Source organism: Sparus aurata, chromosome 17, assembly GCF_900880675.1.
Source record: "Sparus aurata chromosome 17, fSpaAur1.1, whole genome shotgun sequence".
Lineage (NCBI taxonomy): Eukaryota > Metazoa > Chordata > Actinopteri > Spariformes > Sparidae > Sparus > Sparus aurata.
Genome location: NC_044203.1, coordinates 7069839 through 7088962, shown reverse-complemented (window position 1 = coordinate 7088962; position 19124 = coordinate 7069839). Strand labels below are relative to the sequence as shown.

Below are 19124 nucleotides of genomic sequence, written 5' to 3'. Positions count from 1 at the left end.
ACAAGCGCTTAAAATGCTACATCTGGTCACCCTATCTGAGGTTTATGTGCTTGCAGGCTCCCTTCAGCTAATAGGGCCCCTTTGCTCAACAGCTAACTGAGCTACTGGCTGACGGTAGTTAGTTGCTACAGCTGAACAGTATAGTGAACCGAAGCTAGTGGTTATGCTGCCCCCTATAGTTTTGGAGCTACCTTTGAAATCAGGCCATTTCCTACATATTGCTACTTGAAATATATTCTCAGTGCTCTGACTATATAGGGTTGTTTTATGGCCATTCGTTTAGAATAGTTTAACTTACGGGTGGTAAGGCTGTTTATACCCTATTTGCCAGAGATGAAACCAGCCAAATCAATCAGAGAATTATAGGCTCTTTTTTTGCTCTTACTTATGATTAAAAGTGAAGTTTATAACAATTTTTTGTTATATTTGCTGAAATTGTCATTATAATCTGACAGTAGAATAAGATACAGGTCAACTGTCTGTGGCTCCACCCAGTGGCAGTAATTTGATTTGCAAGAATCCACCACCCCCCCGCATTAACACAACCAATCAAAGCCAAGGGGAGTGTCTGAGAAGTGTCAATCATGCTCGTGCCTATGCTGCTGGCAGCCCCCCTCCCTCACACAGTGCATAAGTGTATCAGATCAAACTCAAAGTGTAAACAATGGCGGGGAAGCAACTGAGCAGAAAAATGTCCCACCATTGCCCACGTCAAAGAGAAGAAATAAGAAGACTGATGAAGAAAAGCAGTGTAAAAAGAAAGAATTGGTCCGAGCCAGAGAGAAAACTAGTATTTAGTTTGTTAGCTTGTATGCTTACTCCGGTGTTTAGCTCTGTCTTTATGGCTACTGGTTAGCAAAAGTGTCTTTCAAGTGACCGGGCAGCTATAATGTTAGTTTGTGTTCAGGACGCTCTGAAGTGGTTGAATTGGTGAAGAGAAATAACGTTACTCATGCTTCAGAAAGGCAGCATGGCAAAAATGTTGCACCGGCTACTGATTAGCTGGTAATTCCGTCTACCGCGATGTGAGGAATATTGTTTGTTACTCAGGATATCTACTATGATCTGCATGAGGCACTCGTGATTGTAATTTAGTTGTATTGGTAAGAAATAGAACAATCAGGGCTTATGCTGTTGTTGTTATTTTGAATGCGCCATCTTGGTTATCTGGTGTCCTCTGTTACCGTGGTTACAAGCCTGCTCATGCACAGCAGGCTCCTCTGTGGGGAGGGGCTTTGAAGGCAGGACTGCAGCAGCAGAGAGGAAGAAGGAGGGAGCTGGGAGCTGTATCATTCAGATAAAAAAAAAAGGTCCACTTTTTTCTCATAACTCCAGACTGCAGCTTTAAGAAGTTTGTGCCCATCTCTCTCTCTCTCGCACCTCTCCAGAAATTAACAGGGCAACATCCTCCCACTTTTGACTGGACAGCTTGAACAGTAATGTTCAAGATTCAAGACATAACGATCTATGTAATTATCGGATATTTTCCTCCTAGGTAAGGCTATGAGCTAGCTAAATAATGAATCATGTTGTTCTTTGTTCCCCATTAAATACTGGGAATCAAGGTTGTGACTGGATTGGTTGGGAACTAGTCACTAAACAATGTCACCAACAGCAGGTACAAAAAGAGAATCCATGTTGGCTTTGTAGCTGCAGTCATTCCATGGCAGCAGATGGTTTCCATTTCCTTCTGCTCCAAAAACCCTTGATCTCTATTTGTTTCACAGCTTTGGAGTCAGTTTTTCTCTGGCAAAAGTCCAACTTCACACATCAAGGATACAACTATTTGACACTGACTGTTTCAAGGCCTGATCACATATTTGTGATAGCGCTGCAAAATCAAACAGCAATAGCTTCTTTAGCTTCTTCATGTATACATATATATATATACATATATATATATATATATATATATATATATATATATATATATATATATACATATATATATATATATATATATATATATATATATATATATATATATATATAATATGACATATTTGACAATATGCCTCAGCCACACTCATATTTGCATCTCAATCCTTCTTAATATTTCCATCTTATCTAGCTTTGTGTAAATACCTACTCTGGATTGAAGCAGCAAGTTTACATCCCTTTAATAGGGTTTGTCAAAAGAGGTTTTAAAGGAAAAAAGTTTGAAAATTTAGGAAATATGTTTATTTGCATCCAAGAGTCAGAGGACAACTTTTCTGTCCGTTGCTTACGTTTGGAACTAGAACCAGGAGTCGCTTACCTTAGCTTTGCATAAAGACTGGAATGGGGAAGTCAGTCACTGTGGCCAGATGTAGTTCCCCAATAGGTAATTTGAACTTTTATCTTCCTGTAACACCAATCATTTTCATTTTTAAATTTCTTTGTATTAACTGATATGCTTTAGAAGTGCTGGTAGAGGTATTTTTTTAATCTTTTTAGTCTACTTTGGAAAAGACCAGGAAAGCTGTTTCCCCATTTCCAGTCTGTGTGCTTATCTTAGTTAATTATCATTTGCTCCAGCTCTGTATGTAACATTCTAGTATGTAGGGTTTAGGGGAATCTACAGGAAGAAATATATTCATAAATATGTTTACATTAGAGTATAATGACCTGAAACTAAGAATTATTGTGTTTTTATTACATTAGAACAGTGGTTCTGAAACATATTCATCAAAGATTTTTATTTTTATTGAACTCAGGGGCCCAAAACAACTTCTCATCTCAAAAGACTGCAGTATAACAAGTTAACAAAATAAACAAACGTATCAGAGACAGGCAATTTAAGTAACAGCTGTGCAAGAACATGGTTTGCTGATAACAATTTGATTAGAATGATTTAATCCAATCTTTGAATCTGCCCATGTAGAAATAAATAGAATATTGTTATTATTTTAGCATCTAATAATGATAAAAGCTGCAGTAAAAGAACAAGACCAAAGGAAAATAAGAAAATAAAATGACACCGGAATTCTAGTTTTTAGTTTTACGAATATTTCAGTGCAAACATTTATTGTGTAGCTAATAGCCTTAAGAGATTTACCTCCCAAATAAAAAGCTGTGTGTTAGATAATACAAGAGACATTACGTATCTACAATTTAGGAGCTGATGGTAACTTGTAGTGTAACGTTAACAGCACACATCATTCTCTCACTGTCTATAGCAGTTAACGTCGCCAGGACAATGATGTCTGACAGGAAAAAGAGCCACATTAAAACCACGTTCATGTGTGGACAGGATTGCTCAAATGAGATCTCTAGCTGCACTGTGTACTCAACAGCACGAAGTATTGATGAATAGAAAGTTTATTTCAAAATAATGTCCTGACTTTGAGAAGAGGGAGCGGGTATGCACTGGCTCTAGAGAGGAAAGTGAAGGGTGAGAGGTACTCAGTTGGCTCTGTTTTGCACCTGCAATGCTTGATACCACTAAAACCCACACACTGGATCTTTAAAGCACAGACATGACCGTGGCAGTGATATAACTCTGAGTCATTTAACTTGGCAAGAAACTGAAAAATCTTATTATTTGAAATGTCAACTATTCCTTTAGGAAATGACATAAATAAGGAAGTGTGAGGTAAAGTAAGTTCACCAAAAGGACTCAGAATATAAATTCTGATTATATGACTGTCTGAGAAAACAAGCTTTTTCCCCCTGTCCTTTTCCCAGCAGGACAAGCAGCAGACCCCGAGTAAGAGGGCATGGGAGGGCATAAGGAAGACCCACTCCCCTCCATCCTGGGTGAAGAAGGACCTGGAGACAGTGGCCGCCTCCCCTCTGGAGTTACAGACCGTGGAGTGGGAGAAAACCAGCGCCACCATTCCTCTGGTGGGCCAGGAAATCATGGACCTGCAGACAGAGGTGTGACCCACATTGCCACCTCACACCGACAACTTCCTTCTTTTCCAATGCCCTCAGACAAACAAGCTGACACACCACACACACTGCCCTGCTCTGTACTTCTACTCAAAGCCTGGATGGAGCCCAATGTGAGAACTTGAGGGGGAAAGAGGGCGAGGAGGAGAGAGAAGGATTAAAATATCAGAAAATCAATTAAACCAATTAAAGAGAGAACAGGAACATGATGTCTCTTTCTATGTTGTTTCATTTGGTGTTTGGACGGGGTTTTTGTCATGAAAATAATTGTCATCTTCTTGTATATGGTCTCAGATACCACGCTGGCTCACATAGGAGACAGATCGCCAAAGTAGCAGATTCAGCTACTGTATGTGCATAATGTAGTCATGTAATAAACTGCATAGCAAAGGTAATCATGCAATGTTTACCCCTGAATTAAATGAATACAATGTAATGATCATGATTATGTCTTTTTTTTCACTGTTAAAAGTATTGTTGCATCACTATTCTGCTCTCTCTTTCTCCTGATGAACGCTGATGTTGTACACTGCTCGAGATGCCCCTGGACCTTTTTTTCCTTTTAACATAAATCTCAACAGGGAAAACGAACAAGGGTTCATTCTCACACGTGCCCCCTAATGCCATAACCCCTCCCCTGCAATTCAGCCAAATCCTGTTGACTCCACAACTTTATACCATGTAAACCTGGTGGCTCAATGGCGACCCTGCAGCGACAAGCGAATAGGGGGCAGGGAGGTTAAAAAATCGAAGAGCCAAAACGGCATGTTGCCTTCTCATCGATGGACACCTCAGAGACGCCAGAGAGCAGGCTGGCAGGCTCTGCACTCTAATAAGCCCACAACCTCAATGCAACAAAGGGACAGCATGGATGTCAGTGCATCCAGAAAGAGCCATGTTCAACAAACGCGTGCTGTTTGGGTCAGTTTCTCAATGTACAAGCAGGCTTGATACAGTAAATGCAAAATGTGATGGTGTTTCAAAGATGCTAAGGAAAAAGGTACTTGTGTGTGTGTGTATGTGTGTGGTGAGCAATGGAAGATGAGTAAATGACTAGATCTATAAATATATGCGATGATGATTAAAGGTGATGATATATAAGGCAGAGTCGATCAGAGGGATGGTGGTTGCACACAGTGAAAGCACAAGGCTCATTTGGAGTCCTGATGTACAGCATTGTAATTATTTCAACAGAGTTCTACAGAATGGATTTTAGCCTATAAATATCTTTCTTACTGTGCTTGGGGATAGTTGTTATCATTATTATTAATATGAACATGATTATTCTGATACTGATCCTCCCATTCCCTCCCCCTTACCTTTCAAGGTACTGGACTATACGAGTGTTCTGTATCGCAACGTAACAGTGTGTGTTTTGATATCACCGCCAGTCACTCCTTCAGATCTGTATTTGTCGAAACCCTGACCTCAGACCTCTGACCCCCTGATCTGCACCCCACCCTGCCACACACATCCCTCCCGACCCCCCTTCACTCCCCTTTTTGTTTTACTGGGGTCACCTCTTTGTTAATGTACAGTTTTCAGAGCACAAAATGAATGTGTCTTATTTCTAATAAAAGCATATAAGTATATAATAAACAGCATCACTCCTTTTGTTTTCTCACATTTGATTACATAATATGTGTTTTATCATGGCACATGCACATGACGATCTGGAAAAAGGGACAGATCGAGGTATTTTTTTCCAGTTACTTTAGCATTGTTAGATCGGATCATTTTCAACATTGTTGTTAATTTCTCAGGGAATAATGCGTGGGTGTTGATGAAAGAAATCCGGTAGAGGTTAATATGTTTTGTTTGATATTAGATTAGGTATAATTGAATTGAAGGGGACTGTTGGCCCCATTTTAGTTATTTATGAATTCAACTATTCTTTTAAGACACTAGTGTTATTTCTTCTTTCAAAAACCATAGTCTTGCTGTAAACAAATAGTTTGACATTCTAAGAACAATGCTACTCGCTTGTCTGCGTGCCAAGTATGGCTCCAGCATGTGATTAACTTAGGTTAGCATGAAGACTGAAGCCAAGTGAAGCAGGGGGAACAGATATGGCTCCAAGCAATGTTCCAAAAATGTCTATACCAACACCTTTAAAGTTGACTAATTAACACATTTTTCTTTAGCAGTATGTCAGATGGACCAAGGGCGGTGTCTTCTCACAGAAAGAGCTACTAGGCTACTAGTTTATTGTTTTCTCAAGATGATGATTAGGACACAATTAGTCCCGCACAACTTACATTGAACTATTTAAAGTAATGAGACCCCTGGTCTCCATTACACAGTTGAACAACAAAATTACAATAAGTTCTGGAAGAAAAGCATGCTGGAATTATTTCTCTCCTGTCACAGTTGTTAGATCGTTCTTAAGTACGTCTAAAACCTAAGGAGGCACAGAGCAAATCTGAGACACACCAGCCAGGTGTAGGTCTCATAAGCAACTTCATTAACAGTCCCCCCTGCTACAACATACATTACAAAAGTCTTATTTTTGAAGTGTCTGACTATTTACGTGGGAACTATCGAATAAACACAACTGTTCTTCTCGGTAGCTGTAACAATGAACTGTTAGGTACTTCAAGTATAAATTCAAGTACTACCAAACCATATAACCTTAATATATGAATCAGAACACAGTTTCAAGAAAAATAAAACATTTAGTTTAAGGGCCCAAGCCCTTCCACTGAGTCAGGAAATTATTGTTACCTGACGTTCACTCAGTGTTAGTGTTCACAATCTCACATATTTCAGGTGAACTGCATCTATCCGCACTCTGGCAGGATAGCGCCTTTCACACACTGGAGCCTGTTGTGGACTGGAGTCACACCACTCTGGGGTGAAAGGTTTGTCAGTGGGAGCTGCAGCAGGAGTTGGCGAGAGGTGGAATATGTTTGTCTGTGGGCTGCCACTTAGAGTCTCGATGACGTAGGATGTGGGCGTTCTTGCAGTGGACACTCCTCTGGTGTATGTCTTTGACCCACACATGGCCGCTGGGTTGCAGGTCTGGCATGTCACATGGTGCATGACGCCGGTTGTAATTTCCCTGGTGCATTTGTCTGTAGCTTTGCTCTTTTCTTTTCAAGTCATCCATGTCAGGACATGATGGGTTGAGCTGGGTGGGAAGGACAGGAACTGTTGTGTGGATTTTCCTCCCCATGAGAAGCTCTGTGGGACTGTGTCCATTGGCCAGAGGAGCAGAGTGGTAGACCATCAGGGTTAGACAGGGATTGCTGGATTTCATGAAGGGATTTTTGATTCCCCATTGCTTCGTGGAAAAGTGCAGACTGGAGTTGATGTGGTTAAAGCTCCAATTCTGTGCAAACTTCCTGAACGGTTCAGATGCAAACTGCGGACCATGCGCACCACTTCTGGTATGCCGTGACAAGCAAACATAGATTCAAAGTGCTCAATCACAGCCTCTGACCTTATGTTTGTTAGTTTGGCCACTTCACTTCACTGGAGGAGAACAGTGCCCATCCCATAAGATGAGGAATCTGCAAAGACGTGTCAGCATTTGGATCATACAGAGCTAGACCTGGAATTGTAGTCAGGTCCTCCTTTATGCTGTCGAAGGCTAGCTGTTGTTGTGGCCCACAGACCCACATGTTCGATTTCTTTGTCAGCTCTCTGAGGGGATGAGTTTTCTCTGCTACGTGAGGCATGAATTTCCCAAGGTGGTCTGTCATCCCCAGAAAGAATCTCACCTCACTGACATTTCTGGGCTACTTCATAGTTTTGACAGTGCTCACCTTGTCGGGGTCTGTGCTGACCCCTGCTACACCGATGATCTGCCCAAGGAACTTAATAGTACTTTTTTAAAAATTCACACTAGTCATCCTATTCGAGTGTTTGCTGCAGCCTCTTCTCGTACTCGGCTTCATTGGCTCCCCCAGATGAGCACATCATCCATGTGGCACACAACACCATCTAGATCCTCTGGGATCTGCTGGATGCCTTTCTGGAAAGGTTCTGGTGCTGATGAAGTGGCAAAACATAGATGGTTATAGCAGTATCGATACTATAAATGTTGTCAGCAGAGAAGATTCTTTAGAGAACGGAATCTGCCAAAATCCTGAATTGGCATCCAGCTTTGGAAAGACTTTGGACCAGGTGAGTTGCCCTATTGTGTTCTCCACCAAGGGAAGTTGAAGTCTCTCTCTCTCCACTGACTTTTTCAGCTCAGCGACTCATGCACGTTTGGGCATGACCACCATGGGCGCACACCATGCTGTGGGCTGCTCCACTTTTGAAATAACACCCTGTTGCTCCATGCGATTTAGCTCCTTTTTGACCTTGGGGGGGGGGGGTGACAAAAGGCTTTGCATCATTCTTTAGTGCAAAGCTTTGGGAATTCTTGTTTTATAGCCTTGTTTGTGTCCAGGCTGACGTCGTCCAGCCTGGCGATCAGCCAGGCACTGTGGCAGCTGCCCGGCTTAGAAATGGTTCCCTCATCCCATCCACGAAATATATAGTCTTTTTTTTTTTTAGCTGTTTCTCTTGTTTAGGGTGGCTGTGAACCTGCCTACTACATTTGGTATTTCTCCTTGCCCTTTGAGAGCTAATGTGTCTTTAAATACTTGTTTTGCTGGCCCTTGCCGTACAGTGTGTAGGATAAGGCTGTCACATCTGTACCAGTGTCAATTTTGAACACTGTCTTGTGATCATCCATTTTTACCTCCGTCAGCCAGGGATTGTCAATGTCCTCTGTGTCAGTTGACACTGAGCCCAGGAAGCAGCTAGATAGTCATCTTCAGTATCCAACTTACATCAAGAAGGTTCCTAGCTGGAATAGCAGGACCTACCTCTACAACACTGGTTTACTCTCCATCCTGGTTCTTCTCGCCCTCAGAACAGCTTTTGACAATGTCTCTCATGATATCCTCCTGGACAGGCTGGCCAACATCCCTCTGGTTTGGGTGAAATCCTATCTCACTGATAGCATACAATTTGTTCAACTCAAGAACCTAAGATCCAGCTCCTCTCCAGTCTCCAGTGGTGTTCCCCAGGGCTGTGTCCTTGCCCCCCTCCTGTTCACTATGTACCATCTGCCCCTTGGACACATTCTCAGGAAATTTCGTATTCAAGTCCACTGATATGCTGATGATACCCAGATTTATATCTCCACCAAGCCTACTTCCACTCTGCTATGCACAGCTCTATCCAGCTGCCTACTGGAAATTAAGTTATGGTTCTTACTCAACTTCCTTAAACCGAGCAGTGACAAAACCAATGTCCCCTCCTTGGTACCAGATCCACCCTAGCAAAGCACAACCTCTTCTCCATGTCCATCGACAATTCCACTGTCCCACCGTCACCCCAAGTAATGAGCCTGGGTGTCATCCTAGACGGCACCTTAACTTTCGAAGGCCACATCAATAATGTTACCTAGTGTGCAAACTTCCATCTCCATCATATCTCACTGAACTTATCCATATCCACACACCCTCCTGCCTTCTCCAATCCTCTTCTACAATCCAGCTCTTTACCCCATCTGCCAACCTAACCACCAGGGGATCAAGAGCTTTCAGCCGATCTGCCCCCAGCCTCTGGAACTCATCATACAATCACACTCTTACCTATTCTCTGTTCGGGTCAATTCTGACCGATTTACAACTTAATAAAATCCTAAACATTTTATTTTTCCTCTGATTTCCTCAAGGTCTTATGATATCCTCCACACTGGGCATTTGAACATATGAAATTGCTGATCACCACTTTCATTGAATTTTGAGTTGTCTAATCAACTTCATAACACCTGTGGTGTTCCCGGTCAAAACTGACCGGCATAGGAAATGAATGGGTAATACTAGATTATGTTCATTCATTAGATGGAAAAAATCCCCATGCACACCCACAAATCTACATCCACAACCACAAAAACCCTCCCACACAAACACACACACACACACACACACACACACACACACTCTCTCTCACACATATATTCCCCCACGTGAACAACACATTTTAGACTGAGGAATTAGGTGTCATTTATGGGAACCTGTCTCTTTCTCGCGCTTATATGCCCACCTGGGAGCCACACTCTCCAGACCTAGCAATATACCATACCTGTTCAAAGGCCCCATGTATAACGATTTACACATTTTAAACTAAACAATTAAGTGTTTGTTATGGGAACCAATCTCTTTCCCATGCTTATGTGCCCATCCCGCCCGCGTGAACCACACTTTACAGAATGAATAATGTATCATATCTTCCCATAGACACCCTATATAAACCTTTATTTGTGCCTTGCTCTCATTTTACTCTGTGACCACAATGAGTAGGCAATTTACTGTCAGAGAGGCTTTGGACCAAATTTTTATCAGATGAAGAGGAAATTGAAGTTGAACCGGAGATAGAGGAGAATTTGTCAGAACTGAAAGACAACATCGATCATGATTTTGATCCAGACCTTTATGAGACTGACCAGTCAACAGATGAAGCAGCTCCAGAGAAAGAGGCACACGGAGAAGAGGCACCTGAGGTGACATTTCAGTCCAAGGGTGGCAACTTGCTCTGGTATTCTTCCTCCCAGGACAGAGGAGGCAGAGCAAGAGTGGAAAACATTGTAAGGATGACGCCAGGGCCAACACAATATGCAATATCTTGTGTGGGTGACATCAAGTCCAGCTTCCAACTCGTTTTTTCCAGAGTCCATGGAGGAAATTATATTGGACATGACAAACCTAGAGGAGAAGTATGTGTTAGGGGACACGTGGAGAGCATTGGACCTGGTAGACCTCCAAGCCTACATGGATCTGTTGATTCTGGCTGGCATATAATGCATACGTGGTGTGGATGGCGATCGACCCAGCCTGGAACTGGGGAAATGCTTCAAGAGGTGACTCTTCCTGGCAGAACTTGGGAAAGCTTTAATTACTCCTCTCATTCAGCAGTGACAACACCTTCCCCGCACACCAGCCTCTGTCAGTCTGGTTAGGAGTCTGCAAGCCCCAGCCGCTGCCCCCCAACAAGGACAGGGGCAAAAGAGGAAGAGATGCGAGCTCTGAGACAGTAAAACAAGACTGACATGCTATAAATGTGATGCCTACATTTGCAAGGCACACTCCAACCTGATTGTACAATGCCACTCCTGTGTGTGAATACACACACACGCACATACACACATGCACCCACGCATGCACACACGCACACACACACACACACACAGATGACTATTCATGTTGATTTTTTCTGATGTTCTGTGAATTGAATGCTCTGGTTTGATTATTATTTTAATTTTCAGTGTCTGTTCTTTGTATATTCATAGCAGTTATGAATGTTCACACTAGTTGGAAACATTGTTTACAGCATTAAAAGGTGTTAAAAACATTTGGTGATGGTTATGTTTGAATGATTTGTGTAAGAGCAGCTAAACCAGACCGGTCAAATTTGACCGGGAACACCAAAGTAAAGGGGGAGAAACGAACAAAACACAAAAGTAATCTTTTCCCAACCCATATTTATTTTACAGAGCTTCAAAGCTCTGGAACACTCCCTTGTGAAGAAATGAATAATAGGTAGTCAAACCTTTTGAGGTCCATCTATCTATATCCATAATAATAATCCATAATATCTCTGCAGATCAGGATCAGACTGACCTGAGATTTTCAACATGGCTGCTGCGTGGTTGAAGGGTGTGCAACCTCGGATTTGTTTGGACTACAAAGATACCGTTAATAAATTATCTAATAAACCATTTACAAACTCCACCAGCATTGTCAACCATAGCCACGCCCCCTGAATTTGTGCGCACCAAAGCCAATCACTGCAGAGCCCATCCCCACGCCCCACCTCCTGTGTTCCGAGTCTCAAACGACACACCTTAAGAAACAAGCTACTTTGAGTGGAGATATAACACAACAAGCGTGAATCAGAATCAGATACTTGCACAGAACAGTGGTGTGCAAGAGAAAAACAGAAAATTGTCCAAGAATTAAAAGGCAGACTGCAGTTGCAGCAGAATTTGTTCACCAGAGCTACCGCTAAAATTGATGTCATCATTTTGAGTGTCCAGCATGGGATCATCTGAAACCATCAGTTCACCTCGCAAGTTATCTCCTGATAGAGATGTTATTGGTATTCCTTTTAGCTGTATGCCTTCTATTTCCTTCCATCCCACAGTGTATGTTAGTGAATATAAACAAACTACTGGTCTAAGATGAGCTACCTAATAATATTCTTGTAGGCAGGGAAGGCCCATTTCACCCTTTTCTTTTCCTAATTGCAGTGTTTTGTATTTAATCCTGGCCTTTTTTCCTTGCCATATGTATCTTAATAATAACCTGTCCCAGTCTTTTGGCTGGCAGACACTGAAAAAGGTGAAGCATTCATTAGAACATTAAACCTAAAAGTGTCAGTCCTAGAGCTTAAACTCAAAAAGGGGATAACATTCCATCTTTGTATGTCTATTTTTATCATTGAATTTAAAGGTCCGCAGTTTAAATTGAACATTTTTGAATAGCCCTTTGGCAATGTGACTCCAAGATATTTGATAAAATCTGCATCCCAGTTCCATTTATACAGATTCCTAATCTCAGTTGGTGGCTCATAGTTGGGTGCCAGCGAATTGTTTTTGTCAGTCTTTATACCAAATCGCCACACTTCCTAAAGGGTTTCCAGCAGAGAACAAGTCATAAAACCACCCAAACGGTCTTACAAGGAAGACTTCCATGCACACAGATGTGAGGTCCATGCACAGATTTAAAAGCAATATGCACTCAGACCACGGGCCGAGAAGCTTGTCAAGCGTGCAGTGCTTCATCCTCCTACATCCAGCTTCTATCCACCCAAAGCTAATGGTCATGCCAGACCAAGTTACAATATAACAGCAAAACCACATACAATGCAAAAGGTCTATTGAATTGAACTAGGGTGCTTATTCACCCTACCAAGAAGGTTACATTTTCACCTGTTGATTAGTTGAATGGTTGATAGGCTTGTCAGGATTACTACGCAAACTTGGATGACAATGACAATGGGTCTCTTCCCAGAATGGAGACCATCAACTTGTATCTAGATAATTGGACGGATCCAGGGATTTTTTCTCACTTTAACATTGTAAGCCAAGCTAAATTAGTTAGCTTAGAGCACTCATTACACTGAGATATTACGTCTTATCTTGCTCAGAAAAAGTAAGTAAGCACATTCCCTAAATAAAAACTATTCTTTAAACATTTTATTTTTGTGTAGCATTACATAACAGGTGAAAACAGACATTCTGACCAAACTTGTCACAATTATACACTTATATTTTACAGTTATCATTATCACTGGTATATCATTAGAAAGCCACGATTGAAACTATTTGCAATAAGTCTAAAGCTGTACAGCAGCACTAGTTGATAACTCTACATTAGTTATAATAAAACTGTCCTCGTCATAATGTTTGCGGTTTACAATTAACTTATGAATTAATTGGGTGTACTGTTGTAAAAGATCCTCCCTGCTGTTATTATGGATTTGACATTGCTCTGCTGTATAAAGGAGTTATTGAGAAGCAAATATATAACTTAGATGTACAACTTGATATTACTTTAATCCCAAAAATACTGTACAATTAGTGTTAATCTTATGTAACTAACTGATTCAACTAAATCTTATGTATGTAGACCCCCATCATTTGGATACACAAATCTGAGTTAATGCTGAAGGTGAGATGGAAACACCAGCAAGTGCTGGTTGCTGGCACCTCTTTATCTAACCCGTTCAATGATTGTAACTATACCTTTCTCTACCATTTCCCCCAGCTAACAACAAATCTATTGAAATGTCGAAGAACAAAACTATTTCATCAAACAAAGAGTACGTTTTCAGTCGCCGATTCCTTACATCTATAAGAATTCTAGTCTTTCATGAAAAGAAAGCTTTTGTTTATTGCATTGACATATTAACAGAGTTTCAAACAACACATTGAAGATTTAAAGAAGGACGGAGGTGGGAGAGCAGCACTGTACAGGTCAAAGCAGTTATCCCCCTGTGCGACAGCATCTAAAATCCAAATGAGTTTCACACCACGGTTGCAGATTATAATACAGTGCCAATATAAAAGCTATTTAAAGGTTGCTTCAGAGACATCCAACGGTAACAATTACACACTCTGAAAGTATTCTCTGTCTAATACAAAATGAGAAACTCTAATGTGGTAAAGCTTTGGCTTCACTGCACTGGCACAGATGGAATTGCATGGCTCGGCCTGCACTTTTTTAGCCATGTTTATGATTAGAAGTGTGTGTGCATAAGTGTGTCTATAATGGCTTGAGAATTGCTTCCCATCCGTCAACTGAAAACCAATCTGGACAACAAGATGGTGGGAGACTGCTAATAAAGACTTAAGCAGCCATAACTTGTTGGGCAAATAAACACCAGATTTCAATAATACATCACTGGCACAGGGCTGTATTCCACATACATAGCACTATACAAGTATAAATTGAGCAAATTGCTTCGATTAAGTACATCTTATCTCTGTGGAATTTACATAGATATTATTTTGATGATGAACGTGATAAATTACTCAGTTGCAGTGGTAGTCATTCAGTTCATAGACAAAAAATATGAAATACTAAATCATGAAACACTATACATTGGTTAATGGACCAACTGCAATCCTCTATCTATCATCGCTCTGTCTTACACCTGCTGCAAACTGGCATGCAGTTCAATTGTCATAACTAGTTTCAGACTTTGCAGCTGTCATTTTTACACCCAGAGACCACATTGTGTAAATGTACCCATGCCCACCACGCGCCCCTGGACATGTTGCTCTTAAAATGAGGTGTGGCCAGGTGCACTGATGGTGCACTGCTATCTTCAAGCAGCAAAAAATTGCTGTGTCTCAATTCAGGGTCTGCATCCTTTGGAGGCTGCATTTGAAGGCGTCACAACGCTGAGGCCTTCTTTTCCTTCTTTTTGGAGGATGCACTGCTAATATCATTCGTGGCCTCACATATCCCAAGATTCTTTGCATGCCCGAAAAAAAAGAAAGAAATAGAGAAAATGGCAACATCGCATGGCGTAGATCGTTACTTTTGCGGGCCTGGGCAGCAGAAATCGTGACCTAAGGGTAAAACATCTGGTGACGCAACCAGGAAATACTCCAAAGGCTAGACCCTCCCATTTAACAATGGCTGACGCGGTTAGCAAGGTCTCTACTGTCTACTGTATGAATCTAGACTGTGTGTTTGACCTTTTGGACATGTAGATGAACAACTACAGTGTATCAGTGAAGAAGAACCTGCTATTGATAAAAATATTTGTTATGACCTAAGATCCGCCCATCACCATGAACAGAGGGACATACATCAACTCCCCTCCTCCTGCTCAGTTTAATATCAGTGTATTTTTTCAAATGCAGTCAGACAGTTGTTGATGGCAGTGATGAATGTGGAACGGTGGGGACAGCAGCTAACGACCACATACTGAACTTTAGCAAAGGCGAGAGCCACTGTTTAGTATCAATGCAGCAGGTCCTAGGGAATGGGAGACGTCATTGAATTGATTTAATGTATGTTTTGTCCACACCCATGACTAATTCGGAGTCCAAATACAACCTCTTTGAAACTTGATTTTACAAGTATTCAAATCTTATGATAATGAGTTCGTAATTACTAAGCAACATAATTGAAATGTATTTGAAATTACCCCCCAAAAACACAATAATTACCTAAAAAGTTATTGAAAATAAAAAAAATTAAAAATGTAATAATAATATTTCACTAATTTTTCCAACAAGCAGATACTTCTTTAATACATTTCAAGGAAACTTCCAAATGATTTTTCTCCTTAACTTGTGCTGATCATGTCATTCTATTTTCCAACTAGTTTCTGTCTAACTTCTGCAGGGCATTAAATCAAAGAACATCTTTAAACATCTCTAACTTGATTCTTGTTTATGAAGTTGTATTTGTTGTTAGTACTTTTACTTTACTTTTATTTTGTTATTACGTTTTACTATTACTAACTTCAAAAAAGTACCACCTATATTACCACCTACCTACCATCAAATACGCAGACCTGTAATATGCTGTTTTATTGTCTCGTAGAAACTTAAGTGTGTGTCTGTTTCATTGCTGTTTTCAGTGTGTGGAGAAAAGAAACACACACATTTTTCAGGCATTTGTACTTTACTTTTTTAAGTATTTCAACATGAGGCTTCTTTACGCTCATATAGCACTTCATTCAAAAGTAAATACTGCTTGGTTGGATTTTAGAGAGATGATACAATGCAGCTGTCAAAAATGAATGACACTGAAATGAAAGTAAATACAGATGACTAAAGATGTGATCTCCTCTATTCATGTCTTATGCTGGGAAATGAAGGCAGTCTGACCTTTGGAGATTTCACAGCACTTTGTTTGGAACAGAAATGCCTGTCATGATGCCTGTGTCAAACACGCCCACAAATTCTCTTAGCACTCATGGACTCCTGACTCATGGTGTTAAAGCTGTTTGAACTGGGTTGACTTCACTTGATATTCCTCACTCTGGAGGCTCATTTTTGGCCAGGGTGCCTATAGTGGTGTGCCGATGTAGCGTGAGGAAAAAGTGGCCTGTAACATCATTAGTGTCCATCCAAACACATTAACCTCATGTTGTTAATTAGACCATCAACAGGCATTAGCCTCCACTTGTGCCTTGTTGTACGGAGGCCTGACAATGGCCATTAATGGACTAGCACTCTGATGACATTCCCTGACACTTCTCGCTGATCTTTTCGGCTAGTTGGTGCATAACCGTGGCAACAGGCTGTGATGGAGGAGGAAGAGCAGGATGCTGATGACCGGCAGCAGTAAAGGGAACACAAGACCACATACAGGGGCAAATGGGGGATATATATATATGTATAGATATGTGTATATGTGTGTATATATATATATATATATATATATATATATATATATATATATACGTATGTATGTATGTGCTATCTTTTTTACATGGATTTAGCCTTTTAAAATTAGCAATAAATATGATGATGTGATTCTCCTTTACCCCGCTGAAAAAGTGAAAGAATCAGGAGGAGAAAAAGGGAAAGAAAGACAGTGAGCAGGTATGATAAACTGTCCCTCACCTGTTGTGTGAATTCTGTTCATGTCTGTGACATATTCCACACATACTGGTATGATTTGGATATGTCATTTTCAGGTCTGTTTTTGCAGAGACCTGAGCGAACATGTCATGGTAGAGTAAGATGTGACTGTTAACATGGATGCTGAAATGAAAAGCGAGAGGTAACGCCACACGGTAGCTCTGCACACGCATCCAGCATGTCCAGCCTGTGATGTGCAGTGCTTACCTGGTGCCTCACTAATGCTGGATGAGATGTCCTGTTGAGCATCTCTGCTTTGTCTGTTCTTTGCAGAAGCTGCACCTCCTTGTAATGGCATATTTATATTTACTTATGTTGACCAATTTGTGTATGACCGGCTGAAGTAACAACATATACAAGTTGTAAAAATCAAATTAAAATTAAAAACCACCAGCCAAACTGCTTACACTGAACTACCAGCACAACATGTTGACAGATAAGACAGCAGTGGACAAACCGAGGCCTGCTTCTGCCACTGTTTTGTTCCAGTCCCACTCACTCACCTCCACTGAAAAGGCCACGGCGTGACCTACATCCGCCATCTTGAACGATCTTGTGTCCCCATCTCCCACAAGGTCACATCCACCATCTTGACTCTCTCACCCATGAGATCATGTCCACCATCTTGGTACTCTCTCCCTCTCCCTTTCTCTAGCTCTCTGACACACGCACACACACACACACCTACACCTACACACACACACACACACACACACACACACACACACACACACACACACACACAGCCATATGTTTGTTTGTTTGTTTGTTGCTTGAGTTGTCTTTGCATTTTAGTTTGGTTGCTGTAGCTGTAGTTGAGAAATGTACTTTTGTTGATTAACATATTATTGCTTATTTATCAATTTTGATAATTAACATTTATAAATTCTGCCATATTGTACAAAACAATTTTCTGTATTTATTTGTGCATATGTTTGCATGTTTGCGCGGTAATACCTGGTCATGATGGTCAGTGTTCATTTCTTTTTTTGTAAATATAAATATTTTATAAATATTTACGTTTAAAGTGAACCCTTTCTTTGAGAATGTTTTCTGGTCAGGTTATTGGTCTCCGATTGCAAGGTGGTGCTCCATACTATTCATTTATTAACTAGTCATTTTATTTATTTATCATTTTCATTATTGATTGATTTATTATTTAACTTGATTTGATTACCATTCATGATTATTAATTGCTAACAACCAAACCTGCCCTACCTTTGGACCCCGACACAAGAGTTCAATAATTTCCACATCCATATGGATTAAACTCACTCACACAAGAAATGTATTTAAATGTTTGCTTTAAAGACAGACCAACTGACTTAACCCTTATGTTGTGTTCCGGTCAAATCTGTCCGATTTAAAAGTTTTAGCTCTGAAAAATGTTCTTAATTTGATCAGACTGACCTAAGAGTCCATGACTTTGTCCACAAAGAGGATTTCAACACACAAAATAAATAGTATTTATTTGCATACAATTTTGTGTATTTTATTCAACTTTTATACACTCTTGGTGTTCCCGGTCAAAAATGACAAGTCATTAGAAATGAATGGTGGAGACTACAATTAGTGTAAAAAACTGATCTCAGGTACATCCTCATTTGTTATATGGACACACACAGACACACACACACACACACACACACACCTTGGTTCCCAGGCAACCACCACGGAAACCTTAGCCCAGTAGAGTCTCTCTCCCGCAGGAACAACACCTGTTCTCAGAAAGTTGTTGGAACATTGTTTCAATAATATTGAACTTTTCTTGCAGCTTTGGTAGCCTATATAAATGTTTTTTTTTTTGTGAGGCAGCACCATGGCATGTCGATATACCATAAGTGAGGCTATTGATTACATATGTGATCACCACACTGGTGAGGAGGAGAGAGGCCAAGAAACTGACAGTGAGGGTGGATTAGAGGAGGAAGTGTCAGAAGATGAAGACAACACAGAATATAATCCAGACCAAGAATTAACTGATGGGGAGGAATCCAGTGATGAAGAGGATGGCCATGCTGAGGCGGCTGTCACATTCAGGTCACAGAATAGGAACTTATCCTGGTCTTCATCCCCACCTGAGACCCACCTAAACCTTTGACCGGGAACACGACTAGTGTTACTTTATGTGACTGTATAA

General features: G+C 40.8%; 1 protein-coding gene across 17 annotated transcripts in view; it reads left to right on the top strand.

Annotated features, from left to right (window-relative positions):
* adgrb1a (adhesion G protein-coupled receptor B1a) overlaps window positions 1-5472 on the top strand; it is a 191298-nt gene extending 185826 nt beyond the window's left edge. For 13 of the 17 annotated variants that reach the window (XM_030395283.1, XM_030395290.1, XM_030395285.1 and 10 more), the window contains one exon: window positions 3667-5472. In XM_030395283.1, the coding sequence (XP_030251143.1) occupies window positions 3667-3864 (198 nt within the window). In that variant the 3' untranslated portion in view covers window positions 3865-5472. The remainder of the gene's footprint in view (window positions 1-3666) is intronic. The other 4 variants (XM_030395292.1, XM_030395293.1, XM_030395280.1 and 1 more) reach the window with 2 other exon arrangements.
* Window positions 5473-19124: the final 13652 nt, after the last annotated feature.